The following is a 23,726-nucleotide window of genomic DNA, read 5'->3' as shown; positions in this document are numbered from 1 at the left end:
AGGCTTGCGACGGACGGCCGTGCCAAAAATAACTTTGTAGGTGCTAATGAAAGCGCTTCCCATTCACCCCAACAAAAGATGCCGTGAATGAAAGAAGCCCGTGTGGCAGGTTACGCCAGTGTTTCGCAACTGCTTACATATGCACAACATCGCAACACTTTAAGTGACTCAACCCTCCTGAGAAGAAAAAAAACAAAAACAAAACACAAGTCCTAAAGTGCACTCTTAGTCTTTCCAAAGAGGGGATTATATAATGAGCTGTCAAAAAAATCAAGCTTTAAATCCCTGCAGTGTAGCCAAGACGCTTTCCCTTCACTATTATTGACTTAATTCTTTCAAAGAATAATTGGAAAATGTAGAACAGGAGGCAACTTGTAGAGCAGCGCAAACAACAAGGCGGAGTGGCTCAGCTCTCTATGTTTCTAGGAATGATTATAGAAAATGGTGGGCGGACTGGCTTGTTGTAACAGCCTCTCATTTAGGGATTATATTGGAATCTGCTGCTATAATAGTCCCAAAAACAATCTGAGTGAAATACTCCATTGTGTGCTGACAGGACTGACAAGAGAAGCATAAGTCCAGAAAAACATAAAAAGGGATTTGTGGAACAGCCTGACTAAAACAAGAATGTTCCGAGAAGGTTGCTAAATGTTACCAAATATACTGAAACATGTTGTGGCAGTAATGTGAGCTTTTCAAACTATGCAGAAGTGACCACAAATGCATTTTTATGAAGAATGAGTCCAAAAAAGGTTCTACAGCGTTTGGCCTTATATTGAAATCGAATCATCAATCATAGTCACTTCGCAGGTAAACTGATGATTAAAAGCTGGGAGTTATTCTTCTAGCGTCATTCACGTGTGATGCACACCATCGCTTTAGCAAATTAAACCCAGTACTCATTGAAAGCACCACCGAGCGAGCCCAACGGTTGCATGCAAGGTGAGGATTGTAAACACTTCATTAAGGACAATCTGATCATATCGGACGCAACAGCCATTTCAAACATTCTGTATAAAAGCTTGTTTCTGACATTTTGATGCTCACATCTAGCTAAGGAGAAATTATTGCCTGGTGTACCACAAGGTTTCGTCTTAGGTACCCTTGTATTAATTGCAGATTACATGAAGCTAGACTAACGAGTCATGAAACAAGTGCGTAAAAAGAGAGAGAGAGAGAGAGAGAGAGAGAGAGAGAGAGAGAGAGAGAGAGAGAGAAAAGGGGTGAGGGGGAAACTGTGACGAGGTGAATAAGCCATTTGTTTCTGCCACTGTGTCGTCTCCAGCTTGGCGCAATTTCCTCTCATAAGGACCTCTGCCATCGTTGTATGTTTAGTGTCCGTGCTTGCCCGCAACAAGTCTGATTATGCAGGGACTCGGGAAGACGGAGCGCGGAGACCAAGGCCGAGACATGGACCTGACGTCGCAGAGATCCACCATGCCGGTCGGTGGTCCCCTGCAGGTTAGTGACTCTCTCGTCTCTTGTGATGTGACTGATGCGCTGGGGCTTTGCCGGCGAGGCGCGGTATGTCCGGCCTACGTGAGAGCTGAGGATCACAGAGGCTACCGAGCGGCACTATGCCGCACTATTTTGAGACAAAAGCCACGCCAGCGACATCAATCAAATATCAATTAGGGCCCGGGTGTAAAGGCTAATAATGCACGCTAATGAAGAAACAGGTCAACGGAACAGCTACTCACGAAAGAGGGTCAAGTTGGGTCGGCTGCCTTGAGATGAGGCTTTTGCCAGCTGTTGACTTGCTGTCTTCTCTTTTTGGACAATTCTAAACTTACACGTCTCCGGGAATAGTTTGTGGAAGACCCCAGGTCACAAATTTAACATGCTTGGTGCAGAAGAACTTGCTTACAGCTACAAAACTTAGGGGTAAAAATAATTTACTCAACTTCCTGCCCATGTAGCACAGACGGGTGACTCGAGTCACATGACTTGACTCGGACTTTTAGAAATTGGGACGTAGTTGGTTAAAACTTAAGAAAGACTTGACTAGACTTTGACTTGGTATCCACGAGACTTGACTTAGACTTCAACTACTACTATACATCTGACAAGTTTATTATATACGGAAGCGTAGAGCTGCCAATGTGGAGTAAACATTTTTGGCTGGCGAGTATGTTTGAACATACTCGCAAATATGTTCGAACATAGTCGCAAATACGTTCGAACATACTCACAAATATGTTCGAACATACTCGCAAACATGTTTGAACATGCGTATATGCGAGTATGTTCGAACATATTTGCGAGTATGTTCGAACATACTCGCCAGCCAAAAATGTTAACTCCACATTGGCAGCTCTATGCTTCCGTAATTATACATATTTAACTGAAGAAAACAAATCTGCAAAAAAAGAAAAATATATTAGTGGAGATTAACCTGGCAACCCAACAGTAGGCCTCATGTTGCAAGTATCATGGGGTGAATACTGTGCAAATATTGAGCAAGACTGTATGACATACATTTAGTGGGCACCCAACTTGCTTAACTTTTATAACAGTAACTTGATGGTTAACACTTCAGACTTGCACATAAGTGACTGTCCCACCTTCGCCCTGCAGTGCTCCAATACTGTTGTATTGATCTTATGGCTTACACACACATACACACACTTTCTCCCTAATGTCTATCAAGGTCCATATTCATCAGCATTGCTTGCTCCCATCATGCAACATGCAGGCCTATCAGTTACTAGTATATTTAGCCACGCAGTGAACAAAGTGCTGTTACTCAACAGTTCTATGTGTGTGTGTGTGTGTGTGTGTGTGTGTGTGTGTGTGTGTGGGGGGGGGGGGGGGGGGGGGGGGGGGGGGGGGTGAGAGAGAGTGACGGTCAATGTGTGGGTGAGATATGTCACAGATGGGATGAGAGTCCGCGTAATTAATAAAAATGCAGAGTACATTTGTTTGATTGATTTGAACATATAAACACATTGTAAAATATGAAATAAATATTGGAAAAAAAGAAAGGGATCATCAATAGATGTCATAGTTCAGCAACTCTTGACAATTATTTGTGCTGTTTTGAGTTTGACTAAGTCATAGAATTTGAGTGTTTCATTTGATACATAATGGATTGGCTGGTCCTATTTACGTGGAACAGTTAATAACTCGTATAGCTGTTTTTTTTTTGTTTTTTGTTTTTTTTTGTCGCTTAAAGGGATACTTGACTCATTGAACCATTTTGAGCAGTAAAAAGTTCATATTTTGTCCAGAATAAATTTGATAACTTTTTTTTCTACTTGTCAACTGACGATGACATCACCCATGCGGCGTAGGTAACGACCAATCATGGCTCAGCTGTTTTCTGGGTTTGGTTAGCAAACTGAGCCATGATTGGTCGTTACTTACTTCTTCAGCGCAGGTGATGTCATCATCAGTCGACAGCAAGTGGGGATTTTTTTTTTTTTTTTTTTTTTTTTTTTAATAGGTATTAATTTAAAAATAATGAATTGATCAAATTCATTCTGGACAAAATATTAACTTTTTACTGCTGAAAATGGCTCAATGAGTCAAGTATCACTTTATAAGCTAATTTTTCTACTTGCTGTCGACTGATGATGACATCACCTATGTGCTGAGGAAGTTGGTAGTGACCTATAATGGCTCAGCTTTTTTCTGGGTTTGGTTAACAAACTGAGCCATGATTGGCCGTTACCTACTTCCTCAGCACAGGTGATGTCATCATCAGTTGTCAGACACAAAGTAGAAAAATGACATTTTAAAAGGTATTAATTGTTCATGAAAAATGATGAAGTTACGGCATTAATTCTGGACAAAATATTCACTTTTCACTACTGAAAATGGTTCAATTAGTCAAGTATCCCGTTAAAGATGAACTGAATATAGTTTTGTATGTATTACCCCTTATCTCCACACAATAAGTCAGGCAAGGCAGTCATAATGAACAGTGTAATGTGTATCATGATTTCTTATTTAGGACATCTTTGGTTTTATGAAGTAGATTTTGTATGTTTCTTTTAATATTTTCTATTTGAGATTTCCAGTATAGTTTTGTATCAATTGCAATGCCAATACATTTTATTTAAATTTACTCTATCAATTTCAATTGAGTCGACAGAAATTTTGACTTGTTTAATTTGTCTAGGTCCAAAGATTATAAACTATGTTTTGTCTAGATTCAAAGATAATTTGTTTGTGTCAAACCAGTTTTTAATTGGTTTAATTCTTTCCACAGTACTCAGAAGCTGCTCGAGTTGAATAGCAAATACAAACTTCACAGACAAAGCAGATTTGCTGCAAACAAAATACTAAAATCAAGGACTACACAAATATTAATGAATAAACACAACATTTAGCTTCTGGGCTGTTCTAGTTTCTGCAAATTTCCTCAAAATGACTCTAATGTCATGTTGCTGCATTCCACATGCCAGTGGGAAGATGATGTACTATTAACAGTAAGTGAATAGTAATGTCATTTTATCTATCAGGCAGATGGGAGATGACCTTAAAGGCGCAGTCTGCCTGATTCACTCAAGAAAATGCACTTTTTAAATACAAGATGTACACACTTTAACTTTCTCTCAGTCTACACATCTGTGTTTATGTTAATCTTTGGTGTTGATTTCGTCCCAAACCCCCACCCCCCCAGCCTGTATTTTGCCATTTTGTGTTTGTTTTGTAAACAGCGGGACGTTTCTGTGGAAAGACAGTGCTTACACCCATCCAGCCAATCGCAGAGGGTGGTGGCCGGGGGTGGCGTATCGTAAACGGGGCCAGGCGAACGTGTCGGCTGCTGGATGTCACTCCCGCGGCAATTTGAAAGCACGCACGGATTTTTTTTTCTACACTCACTCATTCACACACGTAAGCTTCTGTGAGTGAGTGAGTGAGTGAGTGAGTGAGTGAGTGAGTGAGTGAGTGAGTGAGTGAGTGAGTGAAAAAAAAAAATAATAATAATCCGTGCATGCTTTCAAATTGCCGTGGGAGTGACGTCACGCAGCTGACACATTTGCCCGGCCCCGTTTGCGACACGCCACCCCCCACTCTGTGATTGGCTGGAGGGGTGTAAGCACTGTCTTTCCACAGAAACGTCGCGCTGTTTACAAAACAAACACAAAATGACAAAATACAGGCTGGGGGGGTGGGGGTTTAGGACGAAATCAACACCAAAAATTAACATAAACCCAGATGTGTAGACTGAGAGAAAGTTAAAGTGTGTACATCCTGTATTTAAAAAGTGCATTTTCCTGAGTGAATCCGGCAGACAGCCCCTTTAAAAGCTAAAATCTTTTGTTGGAGCAAATATAAGGTGTATATGGCATCAATTAAGATCACACCCACAACATAATTTCGTAAATGATTATTACATCACCACAAATTAAAGGGATCCTCTTTATTTTTTATGCAGTTTTCATGCTGGTGCAACTGTGAGACACGCATCTATTTGCAAGGTGTGAGGAATTTGCACCTCTCGCCTACTTTCTATTATAGTGCAACAGCAACAGGGCGTCATGCACTGACACAGAATTAGTAGGACTTAGATGGCATTTCCAAGCATGGCAGCTAGGTTTAAAAGTAAAGACGTGTTGCAGTTACTTAGTTACACAAACTGCTGCAATCCAGTACAGTGGCTGCATTGAAAATATGCTCTTCACGATGATAATCAAACCAAAAGGGACAAGAAAACAAAGGGCACAACGACAGTCACTTCAACATTAATAGTACCAATTCCATATCAAAGGCCCAGAAATGATAAACCCTAACAGTTTGGCTTTAGCCACTACATGATGTAAGCTTGTGTGAGTGAGTGTGTGGTGTATTAAAAAAGAAAAGAAAAGTTTGGCTTTAGCCACAGGTGCTTCTACTCAACAAGTGGAGACAACAAGCTCGTTTACCTGCCAGATGAGAAGCACCTGCGACTAGTGCCAATCTGTGGCAACGTTTTTACTTTATGGATCTGAATTCCCTAACCGTGATTAAGACACATTGAATAAAAAGACAGAGAATCACAAATTTATCAATTTCTCTAATAACCAAATCACACAAACTGTTCCAAAAAGCTTAGCTGGACTGGATGCATGCACTTTAATGTGCTGCAATGCAATTATGTCACCTATGTGCGGGAGCTTCTTACGCCACCTGGTGACTAGAAGTCACAGTTTAACTGGGACAATCTCAGAAAGCCCACTTCAATGTATCCTCACAAGTTTCTTACCGTTTGGGCAGTCCGTCCACACGGCGACGTGGTTTTCGGAGCTTGAAACCGATAACTTTTGTTCAATTAAACCATTGCTTCAGGTCACTGAGACTAACCTGCAAAAAAAAAAAAAAAAAATGCTCCTCCCAGCCACAGAGCTGCTACTCAAATTAAGTTATTGATTTGTAAAAGTGCAAACTGTAAAAGTTATTTTGTGCCTTGTATATATCTCTGGAAATGATTACATTTTCAAATTATCCCATTTTCAACATTCTTAGCAAATTACAATGCAACATATACAATACAACATATTTTCAGCTCAATACCACACACTACACTACATGTATTGGTATATTTTACTTATTAAATTAAATGTTAGTATATTGTACTCATTAAATTAAATGTTAGATGTGTAGCTGTAATGTTGCCTGGGTGGATGGGAAGCTTGCTATTAGGGGTGGGACGATACGGGTAAACCACGATTCGATACTGTGACGATCAGAGGTGGGTAATCTAGGTCCAGAAAGTAAAAATCCTGCCATAGTTTGGCTTTAGCCACAGGTGCATCTAATATACTAGCAGGTAAACAAGTTACTTACCAATCGGTCAAGTAGACTTTAGTCACAGGAGGTTGTACTTGACCGATTGACAAGTAACTTGTTTCCCTGCTAGTTGATTAGATGCGCCTGTGGCTAAAGCCAAACTGTGTCAGGGTTTTTACTTTCTGGACCTGGATTACCTACCTCTGGTGACGATATTTGGCTCACAATATCGATAATATCACGATACACGATGTCTACGATTTTTGATATAGTGTCAAAAAAAAAAATTGCAATATATCACGACATGTGACTGAAAAAGCCAACAAATGCCCATGAAAATATATATGTATAATTATGCATTTATTCAATGCCAAAACTTTGTACAATGTACAAAGTTCTGCATAGTGCCTCACTGCCTCTGAGCCTTTTAACTGTAAACATTGTAAAGTGAGACAAATTAAAGTGCATAAACATTTATAACATAACACTGCACAACTGGACACATTATATCGATATCTACCGTCAGTGTATCGATAATTTATTGCAACAGAGAGCGCAACAATATATTGCGATATCATTTTTTTTCTCCCACCCCTACTTGCTATATTTATTTATTTATTAACCCCCATGAATATCACCTTCTCTGTTTTCTCCTTCCCACTTGTCTCACCTCCCAGAATACATGGCTTCCTTCTTTTCATATTGTGCGTGTGTTTGTGTCTGCATGTGTGTCCTCAGCCGTGCATGGCAACTGTCACATTCTGAGAGTGAGTGTGAGGAAGTACGTGTGCGAATGTGCATGTCCACCAGGTACTGTTGTGGGCCACTTTGTGGGGTATTTACTGTCCCCCAAGAGTGGTTAAATCCTCACATGGTTCAGGGTGTGGTCGTTATGTAAGAGATGTGTGCGTGTTCTCTGGCCACCCTGTCATTTATAAATGGTGACATAACTGTTGCCACCGCGACACTTCTGTTGACATGGGTATAAAATACTCTGATCCTGCTCCTGTGTTCAGTCATTGATATATCACAGCATATCAAAGCAACCCCTAGATGTCATGTAAATACGTCTCCTAGTGGTATTAAGCAGACATCAAACTAGTTTAACAGCCCGTTTTCACTTTAATAACGGACCGATAATGATGTGCCGTGTTATGTAATGCACACGCAGCGCTAACAACGAACACTTAATCCACATGTTGACATTTTTGCTAGCTTCCTCCTCCACGGCTGCAGCAAATAGTCTATAAATTTCCAGACGTTCCCATCTCGTGCTTTGACACTCTCACTGCATGACTCCACTGTTGTGACAGCGCGCCTCGTAAATCTGAATTTGTGCAAGTGTACCCAATAAAGTGTCCAGCAAGTCATTTGTTTATTCTAAAGCCTGAAATAATTGTTTTTACATTGCTTTTTGGGCTAACTCTCCATCCTGCCTTTCTTCTGCTTCATCCCTTCTTCAGAGTGTTTTCTTTTCATTTCTGGAAGGGAAATGACAGCAGATTCATGTTGAATCTAAAAAAGCTTAATAGGAAGAGCCCAGCTGGCTTCCCTTGGATTGTTGAAAAAACAAACAAAAAAAAACAGTGCAGCAGCAAGCATACGGTGGCCACTTGACTCCAAATACAAACACCAAATTTTTAAATCAAATCGCCCCTCCACAGGACTTTGCATAATACTTCTCTTTTTCAAGCAGCTCATAAAACCACATTGCAAATATGGCCATGCTTATCTCATTATCCTTTAACTGCTACTTTGTCAGACACATGGCCACACATCTGCAGTATAAACATAAAAATGGACGTACGGGTACATTATACTTCAAATATTCACATATGGAGTTGGGACTAGTCTGCACACATCCACATACAGTTACCAAATGCATTTCCCAAGTTATTAGTTCCCTTGAGCCCCACCCGCAAACAGGGTGGATCGGTGTCAGTCATTCAGAATGAACCATGTGTCCTTTGACCTCTTCAACCAAAGCAAACAAACATGGTTCCACACAGACTCATAAAGAAAAAAAAACATCAAGAGGTGATGCTATTTAGCGTGATGTATGTATGTGCTGTGCTCACTGGCCAAACTGCGCGTCATTCCTGGAATTCGAGTAGAAATTAGTCGAAAGCACACGGCGGGGTTTATTTGAGCCAAAAGCAAACAAGCTCCAAAGTTGTGCTGACAGGAGAGACATGTCTGCACTAGATCATGTGCTTTCTGATTGATTCAATCTGTACGCAGGATGACCTAATTGTGTTCAGGGACATTTTCAGTCTGTGATCACGGATAACGTCAATGGAATTTAACAATAGACTTTTGTTTTTCTGGTTGAGACTCTAAACGGCTACTACAAACTTTTACGGTAACCAAGGAATTACATTTTGTTGATCCTCTTATTTGCTTGTCTTGCATTTGAGGGTACAACAATGCGCACAGCTATTGAGCTAGAGATGGAAGAGAAAAAAGAGACTACATCTACGGTTATCGCATTTGGCCAATTGTAGTCGGGATCCTCACATTCAACTAAAGCATCTGTGACTTTTGAGTGTGAATGGCTTTAAAAGGCCTGGTGCATGACATGGGGGGGGGGGGGGGGGGGGGGGGGGTAACAAATGAGTTCAAAGTTGGCTTGCTGTTACCTATTTGTCAGTGTTTTGCTTTCCTACCATTTGTTCAATAAAGCTTCCATCTGGAACCAAATTATTTGAATGAATGACAAGTTATCGTTGATGCCCTAAGCAACATATTAGAAACCCCTCTAAGACTGATTCAGCACAGCACTGTGAGTTCTTTCATTGGATCTTCTTAGCTTGACCAGTAATGAAACAAGCTTTTCTTTGTGTCATGCAGCCAAAACATTGTGTCACCAGGTCACATGCTCTGTAATGACAAATGTGTACGTGCAAATGTTTGTTTAGTCAAAACACCACCTTGGTCAAATGTACATGATGTAAGATGCCAAGGGTTTTAGCGACATGGTCATGTGTGACATGGGGGTTAGGGGTCAACACATGGAATTTATTTTAAGCCTGTAAGTAGAAAGTGTACATATCAGTTTCACAAGCTTTGTAATCCTCAATACAATGTATTTCTCTATACACAATTTATACGTAAAAGTCACTGTCTATTAGAATTATATTGGCCAAATTGTGGAACTTGTGGTTCACCGACTACTGTATTTTCCAAGCTTATAAGCAGCCCAAAGAAGCATGAGGAATTCCAGCTATTGCACTGACAAAAGGCATGCTTGAAATCCGTGTGTCTGCTCTCCAAACATGCCTCGGCCGTAATAAAAACTTCCAGCAAACGCTCAATAATGACTAGTACCTTTTTACAGCACTGCAAATCATGCCGCAGGGAATGCGGGGCTTTCTGTCGAGCATGCCATTGTAGCAAGAACATGCTTTGTTCCACTGATAAGCGTGCTGCATGATTTGCTGTCATGTGTATGCATGGATGTAATAAAGCTATATTTAGACTCCTTTAATAGAAGGAAGATTTGAAGGATTCCAATACTAAAGACGTACTTTTTACTATAGAATGCCTATTTAGAGTAAAAGCATTAATATTAAAGGTGCATTGTGCCGTTTATAAAGGTAATGTTAAAGCTTTTTCTACATCAGGCATGCTCCACCAATGCCCATATGAGTACAGAGCCCTGACTGTTTTACTCTGACTGCACCTATCAGCTTTTATCTTCCCTTTATAGTAGAGTGTGCGGACCCCCGCACACTCCACAGTAGCTTTGGTGAGGGGAGGGGCAGATTTTTTTTCTTACTTCATTTGATGTCATGTCCTCGTTTGTCAACTGTGGCTGTCACTTTAAGATTGTGCACATACTCGCACGCTCACAATTAACGAGCCTAACACAGATGCTGCAGTTACACTTTGGGCCAGAGGTGGCAGTCGTGAGTAAAAAAAGTGTCAAACTGCGTAAAGATCCTTTAATTAACTATTGGCAATATAATGGTTGACGTGGAGTTCTGCAAGAGTCAATTCTTTTACCACTTTTATTTAATACCGAAATGCTGCCCCTTGTTCATATATTTTTCTTTTTGTGATTATTTGCTCGTTTTTATTTATTTATTTATTTTTTTACATTTACCATTTTATAGGTCCCGGGAGTAAATGCATCTTCTTTACTAGAGGGACAAATGAAGAAAATACCCTAAAAATGAGAATTTCCTTTGACAAAAAAAAAATCCTCTGCCACAATATGCACAAATGATCAGTCTGCAGCTTCATTGGAGGTGGGCAACCCAGACCACCTCCACGGTTCCATAAAAAAAAAAAAAATCAACAAAAAACATAGTGCATAGCACTGCAGATGGAGTGATGCAAGGACAAACACGTTAAAAAAATAAAATAAAGTTACTTGAGGAAAAACAGAGCTACACTCCTTGTTGGAGGTCCCCCACTATTGGCTATTAAAGCAACCAATCAGTGTGCAGGGGAGGAGCACTTCCTGTGCGGTAAGGGCAGCCACCCATGTGGTCTTATGTTTGTATATGTGTGTTGCAATTTAAAGTGTTAAAGCTGGCACGAATCGTGTCCGGTGTCCTTGTGTAAGTAATAGGGTCAGGTATGTTGTTTTTAATGTGTGCGTGTGCATGTGTGGGGGTGTGCGTGCGTGTGTATAGTCAGCTTTCAGGGAGTTTGGGCATGTGTTTGCAGATCGCTGCTTTTTAGGGATGTGCGGCTTTTACGAGGACTGGATTTCTAGGAAGAATTCTGTGTATAAACACACACACTAAAGATATTTTCCACTCCAAGGCGATGCCATGCCTTCTCAGCTGCTTGAGTGACGAACCATCTGCGGATATTAAACGGGAGATTGAATAACTGACAGTTGTCTGAATATTTACAGTATGGTGATGTTATAAATGTGTTGCCTAATTGTGTTATCATTTGGCCACCTATGACATATTTACAAATATGATTACAGATCTGTAAAACACTGGTTGGGGATTTAATGACTTTATTTGCTATGTTGATAATTTCTTTTAACCTTTTTATGCTTTTTACATTGTTCCAGCCGATTGGTTATCAAAGAATGCAACAATTAATTTAAAAAAATGCATTCAATCTTCTTACATTGTGCTAAATCCAAAGAACGTTTTTGCGTGTGAAAAACAGGGTGTTGACCTTCAGCTACCACCTGCCTCGGCTGTAAATAAAGATCTGTGAACCACACTGTATCTGGCAGGCCAAACCCAGGGTAAAATAATAAATATTGGAAGCCATTTAACTAATTCAGGATAAAGGCACATTGGATTGCTACACTGAAATTGTTAAGTGAGCGCATATGTCAGTGTTGCTTATATGTAGCCATTGTAGGACATTCCACTGCGTGCGCATGTGCGTGGATGCATGTGTGTGTGTGTGTTGGCGGTCTGTCTAAAGCTGATGTTGACAGAGTGAGACCACAAGACTCCTGAGAGGGGAGGTAATGGACACAGGCCAGCACATATACATTCTATACATACTTGAGCCACTCGCTGCTTTTCATCCTGCCCCTTTTTTTTTTTTTTTTTTTTTTTTAAATCTGTCTCAGAAAAACATGGGGGGAAGGGCTTACTGGGCAAACTGCATGTGTTTATCATATTGGACTTACAATTGACCACGAATGGCTGGATTTCTTCAAAACTTTTCTGGATTTAATTCAAACTAGTATTTTTGATGGAAATAATACTTTTTTTTTAAACACAACTCTTGTATTTGACTTGTAAAAAGGTCAGAGATATTTCCACAGCATAATAAAGCTCTGCCCTGTCGAGAAGGAAATGTGTCAGCTGTACTTATGTGCAAAAAGGAAATAAGTTTGGCATTAGTAATCAGCCCTGGTTACTGGAAGCACTTACACTATCAACGCATAAAAATTTATCTATGCAGTATAGTTAAAACAACTGCAAATAGACATGTTCACTACAGTACACCGTTCTTTTAAATCGGGGTTTCAGCGATAATTTTCTGAACCAAGCTGCGGCATGACACTAAATTTAACTGTCACATAACAGCCAAGGGGTTAAAAAAAATTTTTTAAATGTAAAAAAAACAAAACAAAACAGTGTGTTTATTTGGAATTTTCAGTGCAAAAAAATAAATAAAAAATAAAAAAAGTAAAATGTGGCTCTAGTGGCTGGGGCTGATGCTTTACATGCCATTTGTTGTATATTTCTCTACACACATCTCTATTTGGGTGCATGACGACAGAGGTCTCGAGTAAAACGATCCATTTGTGGATAGAAAGTTTAGTTCTACAGCCAAAAATGTTGAGAAGTTCAGTATGTGCATCTGCAGACAAACTACTACAGAAGAAAAATGGGCCCCATCGGTCATTGTTCCGTGTGGTTACGTAATAAGTCATATGTTATTCTTGAAAGTCATGCACATTCTGTTCCTCGCCTTGTATTTCCTGACTTACACATGAAGTATGCACATTCAAATATGAAAACATTGAAAGCACCTAATGATTAGAAATGGATCAAATACCCCTTCTTTTCATTCCAAAATACTTACGGTACATTTGAGTACTCACCTCTACCAAGTACTAATGCTCAACAATGCCATTAGTGTTGGATTTTAATCAAACATTGTTTATAAACATCAAACATTTCCTTGAACATGGCATACATTTCTCTCAAAACATTTTTTAGAATAAAAACGTGTAATTATTGATCTTTCTGTTAAGGTTCCGGTGCGACCGGAGAGTGGATCCCAGAACAGAGAGGAGTAAGCGAGAGGTTTTATTCACCAAAACACGTGAATATGAACATAAAGCGCTGGACACAGCCAGGAAAAAGGTTAACAAAAAGTGCTTGCAAATTGCAAGGAGGGAAATTAACACAACACAAAAAGACCCGAAGGCTACAAACCGCAAACACAAGAAAGCAACAACTTACTATAGCTATGAAACACGCCACATAAAAGTGGGAACAAAAAGAGACGTAGGTAGACGAAAACGTAAACTTAGGTAGATGAAAATCGAGAATCTTGGACTATAATAATTAGCGAAGGCGAAAAACAGTAGAAACACTAGACAATGGCTGTGAGCAGACGGCGCAACGACCCGACAGTGGCTGCAAGGAGTCCCAGTCCTTATGAAGGCCTAATAGGTGATGCACTGCAGGTGTGGTGCAGGGGACACGCCCCTCTCATTAATCAGGCACTGTGAGACAAGGAAAACACACTGAGAGCCCAGCAACATGACACTTTCAACATCAAGCTGCATGTTTTTCCAACAGCTTTGCCATATATTTCATTTACCGGTAAATATAGCTTGAAACACAAGGCTTTGCAGTTGTGTAGTGTTTCAGACTAAATACTAAGGTGGGCAATGGCACACGAGAAACTTGGTGTTTGCCGGACGGCTTGTCACCATAACTTGTGCCGTGTTTTAGTATGGGAGTACGTTTTTATGACTGAGTACAGAAATGCAGTATCGGTTCATCCCTAATAGTAATTTCACCATGGACATTGAATTAGAAATTTCAATGTATACAAAATTACTAATTCAACAATAATACATAATAAATACATGAATAAAATGTCCCTTTGTCCATGACTTGATCAATCTTTTGGTTGCTTGTATCCTCCATTGCTACGCCATCCTGGTAACTTTAACTTGAGCAATGCTGCCTTCTTATGGCTGCTTTTAAGTTACATCAACATTACTGACGTTTCCTTGTCCCTCTCTCTTGAGCAATGCTGCCCTCAGTTGGCGCCTTTTATATTACTTGGGCCAAGCACGGCAGCTTTCACTGCTGCCCACCTTGGGTCACTTATGATGTCTTTGTTTATTTATACCATAGAGTGGCGCGCCCTCTAACCTGAACATGAATCTGTACGCCACCAAGAAGACTGCGGCTGAGGGCATGCTGGACATCGCTCTGTTCCTGGCGAACATCACACACATGAAGACTGTCATCGAGCAGGGGGCGGGATACAGGTATGGACCTAGAAACGATTCATAAGGAACTATGACAAGTTTGGTAAATGAATGGTTGGTTACTACTAGTAGTATGTCTGTCTAGTTAGTTTTGATAGTTAGTGATAGTTTTGATAGTCTGTCTAGTTAGTTGCTGGCTGGCTGGCTGGCTGGCTGGCTGGCTGGATGGATGGATGGATGGATGGATGGAGTATTCCTAATAAAGTGGCTAGTGTATGCAAAAACGTGTCCTTTTTTTTTTAACCTTCTCAGGTACTATGCAAAAAACGTGTCCTTTTTTTTTAACCTTCTCAGGTACTATGCAGCCGTCCTGACTCTCATTTCCTTCTCACTGGCTCTCCAGATAGTCGCTGGGATCCTGATCATTATCATAGGTGAGACGTCGTTAATTAGATCAAATTTTTCTGCTATATTAACAAACTAAAACACTGACGCCTGTCACACGCCGTGCATGAAAATGCAAAAAAAAAAAAAAAAACTAATCGAAACTGCTGGTAATGCTATTTAGAGATCTCTGCATCTTGCTGTAGCTCGGCGAGACCTCAACGACGAGGCCAACCACAAGCGCCTGGACAGCCTCAACAACAGCGCCACCATTGTCATCTTCCTCGTCTTTGTTACCAACATCTTCATTTCTGTCTTTGGGATGGAGCGCACGGGCCTCTTTGCCAGGATGCACTTTTAAGCCCCAGGGATACACATTTTGGGGACAAAACTAATACACTAATCACTAGGGGTGTTAAAAAAATCGATTCGGCGATATATCGCGATACTACATCGCGCGATTCTCGAATCGATTCAATAAAAAAAAATCGATTTTTTTTTTTTTTTTTTTTTTTTTTTTTTTTTTTTTTTTTTTTTTAAGAGCTCAGAATTGTTCATTCGGTAGTCTTACCGATTCAACGTCTTATCATCATTGCTTTTTTTTTTTTTTTTTTTTTTTTGTGTGTGTGTGTGTGTGAATCGATTTTTAAACTTCCATTTTTAATGGAAAAATATTCAACAAAACGTCTGACTTCGGGTTAGGATTCACACCTTGAGCATGGAAGAATGTTATATGAACGGAACATTAAGCCTTAATATTTTATTTTAATGCTGTTCAAACATGAAACAGATTACAACCTCTATAAGACTGAAATTTAAGATAAATAAATAATACATTTTCATATAAATCTTACACTCTACAAGCTTACTGATTAGTATTTTTTAAATTTGAATGAAAAAAAATCGCAACAATCGACTTATAAATTCGTATCGGGATTAATCGGTATCGAATCGAATCGTGACCTGTGAATCGTGATACGAATCGAATCGTCAGGTACTAGGCAATTCACACCCCTACTAATCACTATTAATGCTATGCTGTTGTTTTTAGAATGGCAGGGAAATACTGAAAGGCCATTGGTTGTTGTGTGCGTGGTGCACGGGCTTCTTTTGCGGTCCACAAAGAATCACTGAAATAAATGTTACTGTGGCTTCACATTTGTTTTAATCTAATACAGTTAAATAAATGTGTAAAGTACACCTAAATATACTTCTTAGGATCAGGAATGCCTTGTTTTTTTGGAGCACTTAGGTCTTCTAACTACTATATATCAATGATGGCGGTACTTTGAAAACTTGGAAAAACTATTTTGAGTTGGTAGATGCTGTACAAAGTTTGTGAACACACTGCAATACACCAACTCACATCCATGTGTGTGTGTGTGTGTGTGCGTGTGTCCAGCTCGTGTCGAGCTGACCCTGCTCCCCTCATACCAGAGGCTCTTAAACTTCCTCAACAATCTGACCACGGGCATCATCTTCCTCACCTTGCTCATCAACATCATCAAGTCCGCTTTCGGCACGCAGCGCAGCTGCCTACTGAGATGGATGTTTCAGCGTTTTGTACTGTGAATATGGCTTTAAAAGGTGTTTGTTAAAAAAATATAATAAAATAGGCCCTTGTTGGTGTAAATTGGCAGTCTTCTAGATGGCACTAGGGGGCGCCACAGCACTGAATTTAATTTAAAGTAACCAAACTGCATTAAAAAGTCAACTTTGATCAGTGTGCATGTGTTTTTAAAGGACATATCTAAGGTGTGGGCTCATTCAAACAATATAGGGTCTGCGTATGCCTGGGATACGTGAACATGTGTATGGCTCCTGCGCGTGAAATGCTTGAACCATGTGTGCTTGTGTGTCTATCACTTCATGTGTGCACTGCAGCACGCAGGGACCTGAATGTGGTGTCCAATCAGAGACGGCTGGACTACCTGAACAACGTAGCGACGGGCGTCATCTTCGTCACCACGGTCACCAACTTCTTCATCAGCTTCTTCGGGTCCAAGAGGACGGGCTTCTTCCGTTGGCTGCTTGCTCGGCTGCACTTCTGAAATAACACATACAATGCATAAATAACTTTTTTTTTTTTTTTTTTTTTTTTTTTTTAATCGCCAAACATTAATATGTGCTCATATTCATTTCATCTTCATTTATTTAACCAACTGCTCGTAAAAATGCACTTCCACTATATTAATTTTATGTGAAAGTGTGCTATAAGGTGCAATTTGGACTCTTTAGAAGTGCTTCTCAGCCTGATTTATTGGCCAAGGTGAACAATAACTGTATGGATAAAACAGATGTGTTTTCTGCATGTGTCTTTGTTGTATGTGTGAGTCACAGGGCGCCGAGATGTGAATAACTCCACTCTTCAAAAGCGCCTGGACTACTTGAACAATGTAACCACCGTCATAGTGTTCATCACCACGGTGCTCAACTTATTCATCAGCACCTTTGGCATGCAGCGCACAGGACACTTCCCGTGGCTGATGATGCGCATTCACTGACATTCTCACCGACCTACATAAGAGAAAGCAGTATTGTCATCACTAACAAGTTTTATATCAAGTTAAAAAGGCAAAATTAAATGTTAACGAGGTTTAGATGGATTTTTAAATTGCAGTCATCCTCTTTTGGCACTCATACGGTTAAAATCACATAACATTGTATGACATTTTCAAATAAAATCAAATGGCAAACAAACCTGAGTTGTCATAGTTAATGAAAAAAAGAAAAACTTATTTTTCAGGGTTTGTTGATGTTTGAATTTAATAATGTAGGTCATTGCAGTGGCGAGGGGAGCTCTGGGTGCAACTCTTTTTGTGTGTGGCGAACTTTAGCCAGCAGACTATATATACTGCAGCTGTCTGATCGACTGGCGCCCAGGGAACTGGGACACTGCGTGTGTGTACGTGTGTGTGAGTGTGTATAAGGTCAGTGAGTGTCAAAGTTGTAAAGATTTCTGTCTGGGAAAGAGATGGGTGAGCAATACAATAATGAAAGTTGGTATTAAGTGCTGTGGTGGGAAGTAACAAAAAACAAATACTGTTACTGTCCTTAAGTTTATTTGTCAACCTCTACTTAAGTTGAGCATTTATTTTCTGAAAATTTAGACTCACTAACTACATTTATAAACAGGCGCATATATTTTGTGTGTGTTTTTATTTTATTAGGGCCCGAGCAGCGACCGCTGCGAGGTCCCTATTGTTTTTCAAGGAATTCTTATTATTAGGGCCCGAGCAGCGACCGCTGCGAGGTCCCTATTGTTCCTGAAGGAATTCTTATTATTATTAGGGCCCGAGCAGCGACCGCTGCGAGGTCCCTATTGTTCCTGAAGGAATTCTTATTATTAGGGCCCGAGCAGCGGCGGCGGCGGTGCCGCTGCGAGGCCCTATTGTTTTTGTAGGAATTCTTCTTATTATTATTAGGGCCCGAGCAGCGGCGGCGGCGGTGCCGCTGCGAGGCCCTATTGTTTTTGTAGGAATTCTTCTTATTATTATTATTCTTATTATTATTCTTCTCCGCAAACAATCGCATTTTTGAGACACTAAACGTGACCGAAAACTCACCAAACTTTACACGCACATCAGGCCTGGCGAAAAATTTGATATTTTAAAGTCGCCATACATGATAACAGAAAAATGGCTCCTTAGCGCCCCCTACATAGGTTAAACGGATCCCTGTCCCGCTACGATTGTCCGACGGCTATGAAAATTGTGTGGCACCTGTAGCACATCCCAATGAACAAAAACCTCTTTGAAGTGTGTACCCTAAAATAGACAGAAAGTGAGGTATGAGTATTTAAATGTCCAATTTTTGCCAATTTTTGCACATTTACAGGGGTCATACTTTTGCCCGCTTCTCCTACACGGTTAACCCGATTGACTTCAAACTTGGGATGTACCATCTCAACACCTGGGACAACATCATTGTGAAAAATGAAAAGTTTTTGATATACTATATGACGGCGGCGGCGCATCAAATTTAGAGTTTAAAAATTCTTACTTCACGAGGCATTGCCGGTTGTACGTTTAATCTAGAGCTACGAAAATTGGTACACATATGTAACAGGCTATGACCTACAAAAAACTCTTTTTGAACCATATGCTAAACCTAACAGGAAGTCCACCATTTTGATTTATTTTGGAACGTGTTGCCATTTTTTTGGCCATTTCATTGGAGTCTTATTTTAACGAACTCCTCCTACAGTGTTTATCCGATCATCTTCAAACTTGGTGTGATTCATCTTAAGATGTTGAAGATGAAAAGTTATTGAAAGCTTTGTATTTCGTCGCACGCTGTTGTCATGGCATGCACTGTTTGCAAAGGAAAAAAAATATCCTTAAAGAAGCATTGCCAGTTGTACGAAGCAGCTAGAGCTACGAAAATTTGTAGACATATGTAACAGCCCAAGATGTACAAAAAAGTCTCCTGGTGCCCTGTGCTAAACCCAACAGGAAGTCCCCCAGGGGCCGGGCATCACATTTTGAGCTAAAAAAAACTCCTCTTTAACAAAGCATACCCGGCTGTACGTTTCACCTAGAGTTACCAAAATTTGTAGAGGTATATAACAGCCCTCGATTTACAAAAAACTCTTTTTGAACCATATGCTAAACCTAACAGGACGTCCGCCATTTTGATTTACTTTGGAATGTGTTGCCATTTTTTTTGGCCATTTCATAGGGGTCATATTTTAACAAACTCCTCCTACAGAGTTTATCCGATCATCTTCAAACTTGGTGTGATTCATCTTAAGATGTTGAAAATGAAAAGTTATTGAAAGTTTTTTATTTCGTCACATGCTGTTATCGTGGCATGCACTTTTTGCAAAGGAAAAAAATCCTTCTTAATGAAGCATTCCCAGTTGTACGAAGCAGCTAGAGTGACGAAAAATTGTAGACATATGTAACAGCCCAGGATCTACAAAAATGTCTCTTGGTGCCATGTGCTAAACGCAACAGGAAGTCCCCCAGGGGCCGGGCATCACATTTTGAGCTAAAAAACTCCTCTTTAACTAAGCATTCCCGGTTGTACGTTTCACCTAGCGCTATGATAATTTGCAGGCATACATAAGAGCCCACGATGTACAAAAAAGTCTCTTGGAACCATGGGCTAAACCAAACAGGAAGTCCGCCATTTTGATTTATGATGGGATTTGTTGCCATTTTTTGTGGCCTTTTTCAGGGGTCATATTTTAACGAACCCCTCCTACAAAATTTATCCGACTGTCTTCAAACTTGGTATGTTTCATCTTAAGATGTTTAAGATGCAAAGTAATCGAAAGTTTTTTATTTTGTCACACGCTGTTGCCATAGCAATGCATGGGAATTGCACACCATATTTTGCGTTTTGATTAAACACCTAAAGCTATGATAATTTGCAGGCAAACATAAGAGCTCAGGATGTACAAAAAAAGTCTCTTGGAGCAATATGCTAAACCAATCAGGAAGTCCACCATTTTGATTTACGTTGGGATTTGTAGCCATTTTTTGTGGCCTTTTTTAGGGGTCATATTTTAACGAACTCCTCCTACAAAATTTATCCGACTGTCTTTAAACTTGGTGTGCTTCATCTTAAGATGTTTAAGATGCAAAGTTATCGAAAGTTATTTATTTTGTCGCACGCCGTTGTCATGGCGATGCATTGTTTGCCAAGTAAAATGTTACTTTTTTTTTGGTCTAAACATGTGCAAAAACTCATGAAACTTTACACACACATCAGGCTTGTCATCAGCAGGAATATTTTAGAGATTTCTTATTCAATTTGCAATAAATGGTTCAATAGCGCCCTCTAGACATTTTTATGAAGCTTTTGCAAATGTTTTGTGTTTTATGATTCAGCTAGATTTGTAAAAATTGGGATACCTATCAGCCTAAGACTTACAAAAAGGTTTCTAAAGCCATATGCTGAATCAAAAAGGAAGTTTGCCATTTTGATTTACTTTGGTATTTGTAGCCATTTTTTGGGGCCTTTTATAGGGGTCATATTTTCAACAGAACTTATAAGATCGTCTTCATTCTTTGGCGTGTTTCATCTTAAGATATTTAAGATGAAAAGTTATTGAATTTTTTTATTTTGTCACACGCCTTTGCTGTAGCCATGCATTGTTTGTGAAGAAAAATGCTTTTTTGAGAGTCTAAATATGGGTGAAAACTCACATAACTTTGCACACGCACCAGACCTGTCTAGAACATGAATATTTTATTTAGAGATTTGTTGTGCTATTTGTAATAAATGGCTCAATAGCGCCCTCTAGACATTTTTATGAAGTCTTTCCGATTATATGATTCAGCTAGATGTGTGAATATTGGCAGGCATGCCGAATATATTCAAAAAGTATTCTATATAGCCATGTGCCAATCCATTTTGATTTTATTTTGTTAATTGTGCATCGTTTTTGGCCTTTCCATGAAACTTTAAAAACACAAAGCATGGCAAAAACGTTTACAATTTAGATGGTTTCCTATTTGACAGTACCCCAACATGCCAGTACCCCGACGTGCAAATACCCCAACGTGGCCCGGGTTGCGAGGGCCCTTTATAGCTGCTCGCAGCTCTAGTTATTCTTATTATTATTCTTCTCCGCAAACAATCGCATTTTTGAGACGCTAAACGTGAACGAAAACTCACCAAACTTTACACGCACATCAGCCCTGGCGAAAAATTTGATATTTTAAAGTCGCCATACATGATAACAGAAAAATGGCTCCATAGCGCCACCTACATAGGTTAAACGGATCCCTGTCCCGCTACGATTGTCCTATGGCGACGAAAATTGTGTGGCACCCGTAGCACATCCAGATGAACAAAAACCTCTTTGATGTGTGTACCCTAAAATAGACAGAAAGTGAGGTATGATCATCTGACTGTCCAATTTTGGCCCAGTTTTGCACATTTACAGGGGTCATACTTTTGCCCGCTTCTCCTACACGGTTAACCCGATTAACTTCAAACTTGGGATGGACCATCTCAACACCTGGGACAACATCATTGTAAAAAATCTAAAGTTTTTGATATACTATATGACGTCGGCGACGCATCAAATTTAGAGTTTAAAAATTCTTACTTCATGAAGCATTGCCGGTTGTACGTTTAATCTAGAGCTACGAAAATTTGTACACATATGTAACAGGCTATGACCTACAAAAAACTCTTTTTGAACCATATGCTAAACCTCACAGGAAGTCCGCCATTTTGATTTATTTTGGAACGTGTTGCCATTTTTTTGGCCATTTCATTGGGGTCTTATTTTAACGAACTCCTCCTACAGTGTTTATCCGATCATCTTCAAACTTGGTGTGATTCATCTTAAGATGTTGAAGATGAAAAGTTATTGAAAGCTTTGTATTTCGTCGCACGCTGTTGTCATGGCATGCACTGTTTGCAAAGGAAAAAAAATATCCTTAAAGAAGCATTGCCAGTTGTACGAAGCAGCTAGAGCTACGAAAATTTGTAGACATATGTAACAGCCCAAGATGTACAAAAAAGTCTCTTGGTGCCCTGTGCTAAACCCAACAGGAAGTCCCCCAGGGGCCGGGCATCACATTTTAAGCTAAAAAACTCCTCTTTAACAAAGCATACCCGGCTGTACGTTTCACCTAGAGTTACCAAAATTTGTAGAGGTATATAACAGCCCTCGAGGTACAAAAAACTCTTTTTGAACCATATGCTAAACCTAACAGGATGTCCGCCATTTTTATTTACTTTGGAATGTGTTGCCATTTTTTGGGCCATTTCATAGGGGTCATATTTTAACGAACTCCTCCTACAGAGTTTATCCGATCATCTTCAAACTTGGTGTGACTCATCTTAAGATGTTGAGGATGAAAAGTTATTGAAAGCTCTTTATTTCGTCGCACGCTGTTGTCGTGGCATGCACTTTTTGCAAAGGAAAAAAATCCCTCTTAATGAAGCATTCCCAGTTGTACGAAGTAGCTAGAGCTACAAAAAATTGTAGACATATGTAACAGCCCACAGTGTACAAAAAAGTCTCTTGGTGCCATGTGATAAACCCAACAGGAAGTCCCCCAGGGGCCGGGCATCACATTTTGAGCTAGAAAACTCCTCTTTAACGAAGCATTCCCGGTTGTACGTTTCACCTAGCGCGATGATAATTTGCAGGCATACATAAGAGCCCACGATGTACAAAAAAGTCTCTTGGAACCATGTGATAAACCAAACAGGAAGTCTGCCATTTTGATTTACGATGGGATTTGTTGCCATTTTTTGTGGCCTTTTTCAGTTGTCATATTTTAACGAACTCCTCGTACAAAGTTCATCCGACCGTCTTCAAACTTGGTGTGTTTCATCTTAAGATGTTTAAGATGCAAAGTTATCAAAAGTTTTTTATTTTGTCGCACGCTGCTGCTATAGCGATGCAGTTTGCCAAGTGAAGTGCTGCTTTGTTTTTTTATCTATACATGTGTGAAAACTTATGAAACTTTGCAAACACATCAGACTTGTCATGAACATGAATTTTTAGAGATTTATTGTGCAATTTGCAATAAAAAGCGCCCTCTAGACATTTTTATGAAGTATTTCCGATTGTATGATTCTGCTAGATTTGTGAAAATTAGGACAGACCCCTATCAGCCTAATACCTACAAAAAAGTATTATGTAGCCATTTGCCAAACCAAAGAGGAAGTCCTCTATTTTGATTTTATTTTGGGAATTATACATCATTTTTGGCCTCTTTCATTAAACTTTGCACAGACAAGGCATGGAAAAAACTAACATTTT

General features: G+C 39.8%; 1 protein-coding gene and 1 long non-coding RNA gene across 5 annotated transcripts in view; one reads left to right on the top strand and one right to left on the bottom strand.

Annotated features, from left to right (window-relative positions):
- The first annotated feature begins 1,263 nt into the window (after nucleotides 1–1,263).
- Nucleotides 1,264–17,673, top strand: LOC144003148 (ninjurin-2-like). 4 transcript variants are annotated; one of them, XM_077499050.1, is made up of 5 exons: nucleotides 1,264–1,461; nucleotides 14,529–14,665; nucleotides 14,960–15,039; nucleotides 16,392–16,576; nucleotides 16,874–17,021. In XM_077499050.1, exons 1-4 carry the CDS (start codon nucleotides 1,366–1,368, stop codon nucleotides 16,559–16,561), a joined length of 483 nt encoding a protein of 160 aa, XP_077355176.1. In that variant the 5' UTR covers nucleotides 1,264–1,365; the 3' UTR covers nucleotides 16,562–16,576; nucleotides 16,874–17,021. The 4 variants fall into 4 exon arrangements, with proteins under 4 accessions (XP_077355176.1, XP_077355178.1, XP_077355177.1 ...); XM_077499052.1 differs by lacking the exons at nucleotides 16,392–16,576; nucleotides 16,874–17,021 and adding an exon at nucleotides 17,330–17,673; XM_077499051.1 differs by lacking the exon at nucleotides 16,392–16,576 and having other exon boundaries at nucleotides 16,874–17,078.
- Nucleotides 14,287–23,726, bottom strand: part of LOC144003149 (uncharacterized) — a 165,594-nt gene continuing 156,154 nt past the window's right edge. The window contains exons 2-3 of the long non-coding RNA XR_013278897.1: nucleotides 16,921–17,036; nucleotides 14,287–14,673 (exon numbers count right to left, since the gene is read on the bottom strand). This is a non-coding gene — a long non-coding RNA (uncharacterized LOC144003149). The remainder of the gene's footprint in view (nucleotides 14,674–16,920; nucleotides 17,037–23,726) is intronic.

The sequence above is a fragment of the Festucalex cinctus genome, chromosome 16, assembly GCF_051991245.1.
Source record: "Festucalex cinctus isolate MCC-2025b chromosome 16, RoL_Fcin_1.0, whole genome shotgun sequence".
NCBI lineage: Eukaryota > Metazoa > Chordata > Actinopteri > Syngnathiformes > Syngnathidae > Festucalex > Festucalex cinctus.
Note: the sequence above shows the minus strand (reverse complement) of the source record. Positions and strands in the feature narration are given on the sequence as shown.

What these genes read in the sequence shown, in the direction of transcription:
- LOC144003148 (XM_077499050.1), top strand. Translation starts at nt 1,366, where the DNA reads ATGCAGGGACTCGGGAAGACGGAGCGCGGAGACCAAGGCCGAGACATG. An exon ending in GAGCAGGGGGCGGGATACAG is followed by an intron (nt 14,666 to 14,959) that starts GTATGGACCTAG and finishes TAACCTTCTCAG; the next exon opens with GTACTATGCAGCCGTCCTGA. An exon ending in GATCCTGATCATTATCATAG is followed by an intron (nt 15,040 to 16,391) that starts GTGAGACGTCGT and finishes GCGTGTGTCCAG; the next exon opens with CTCGTGTCGAGCTGACCCTG.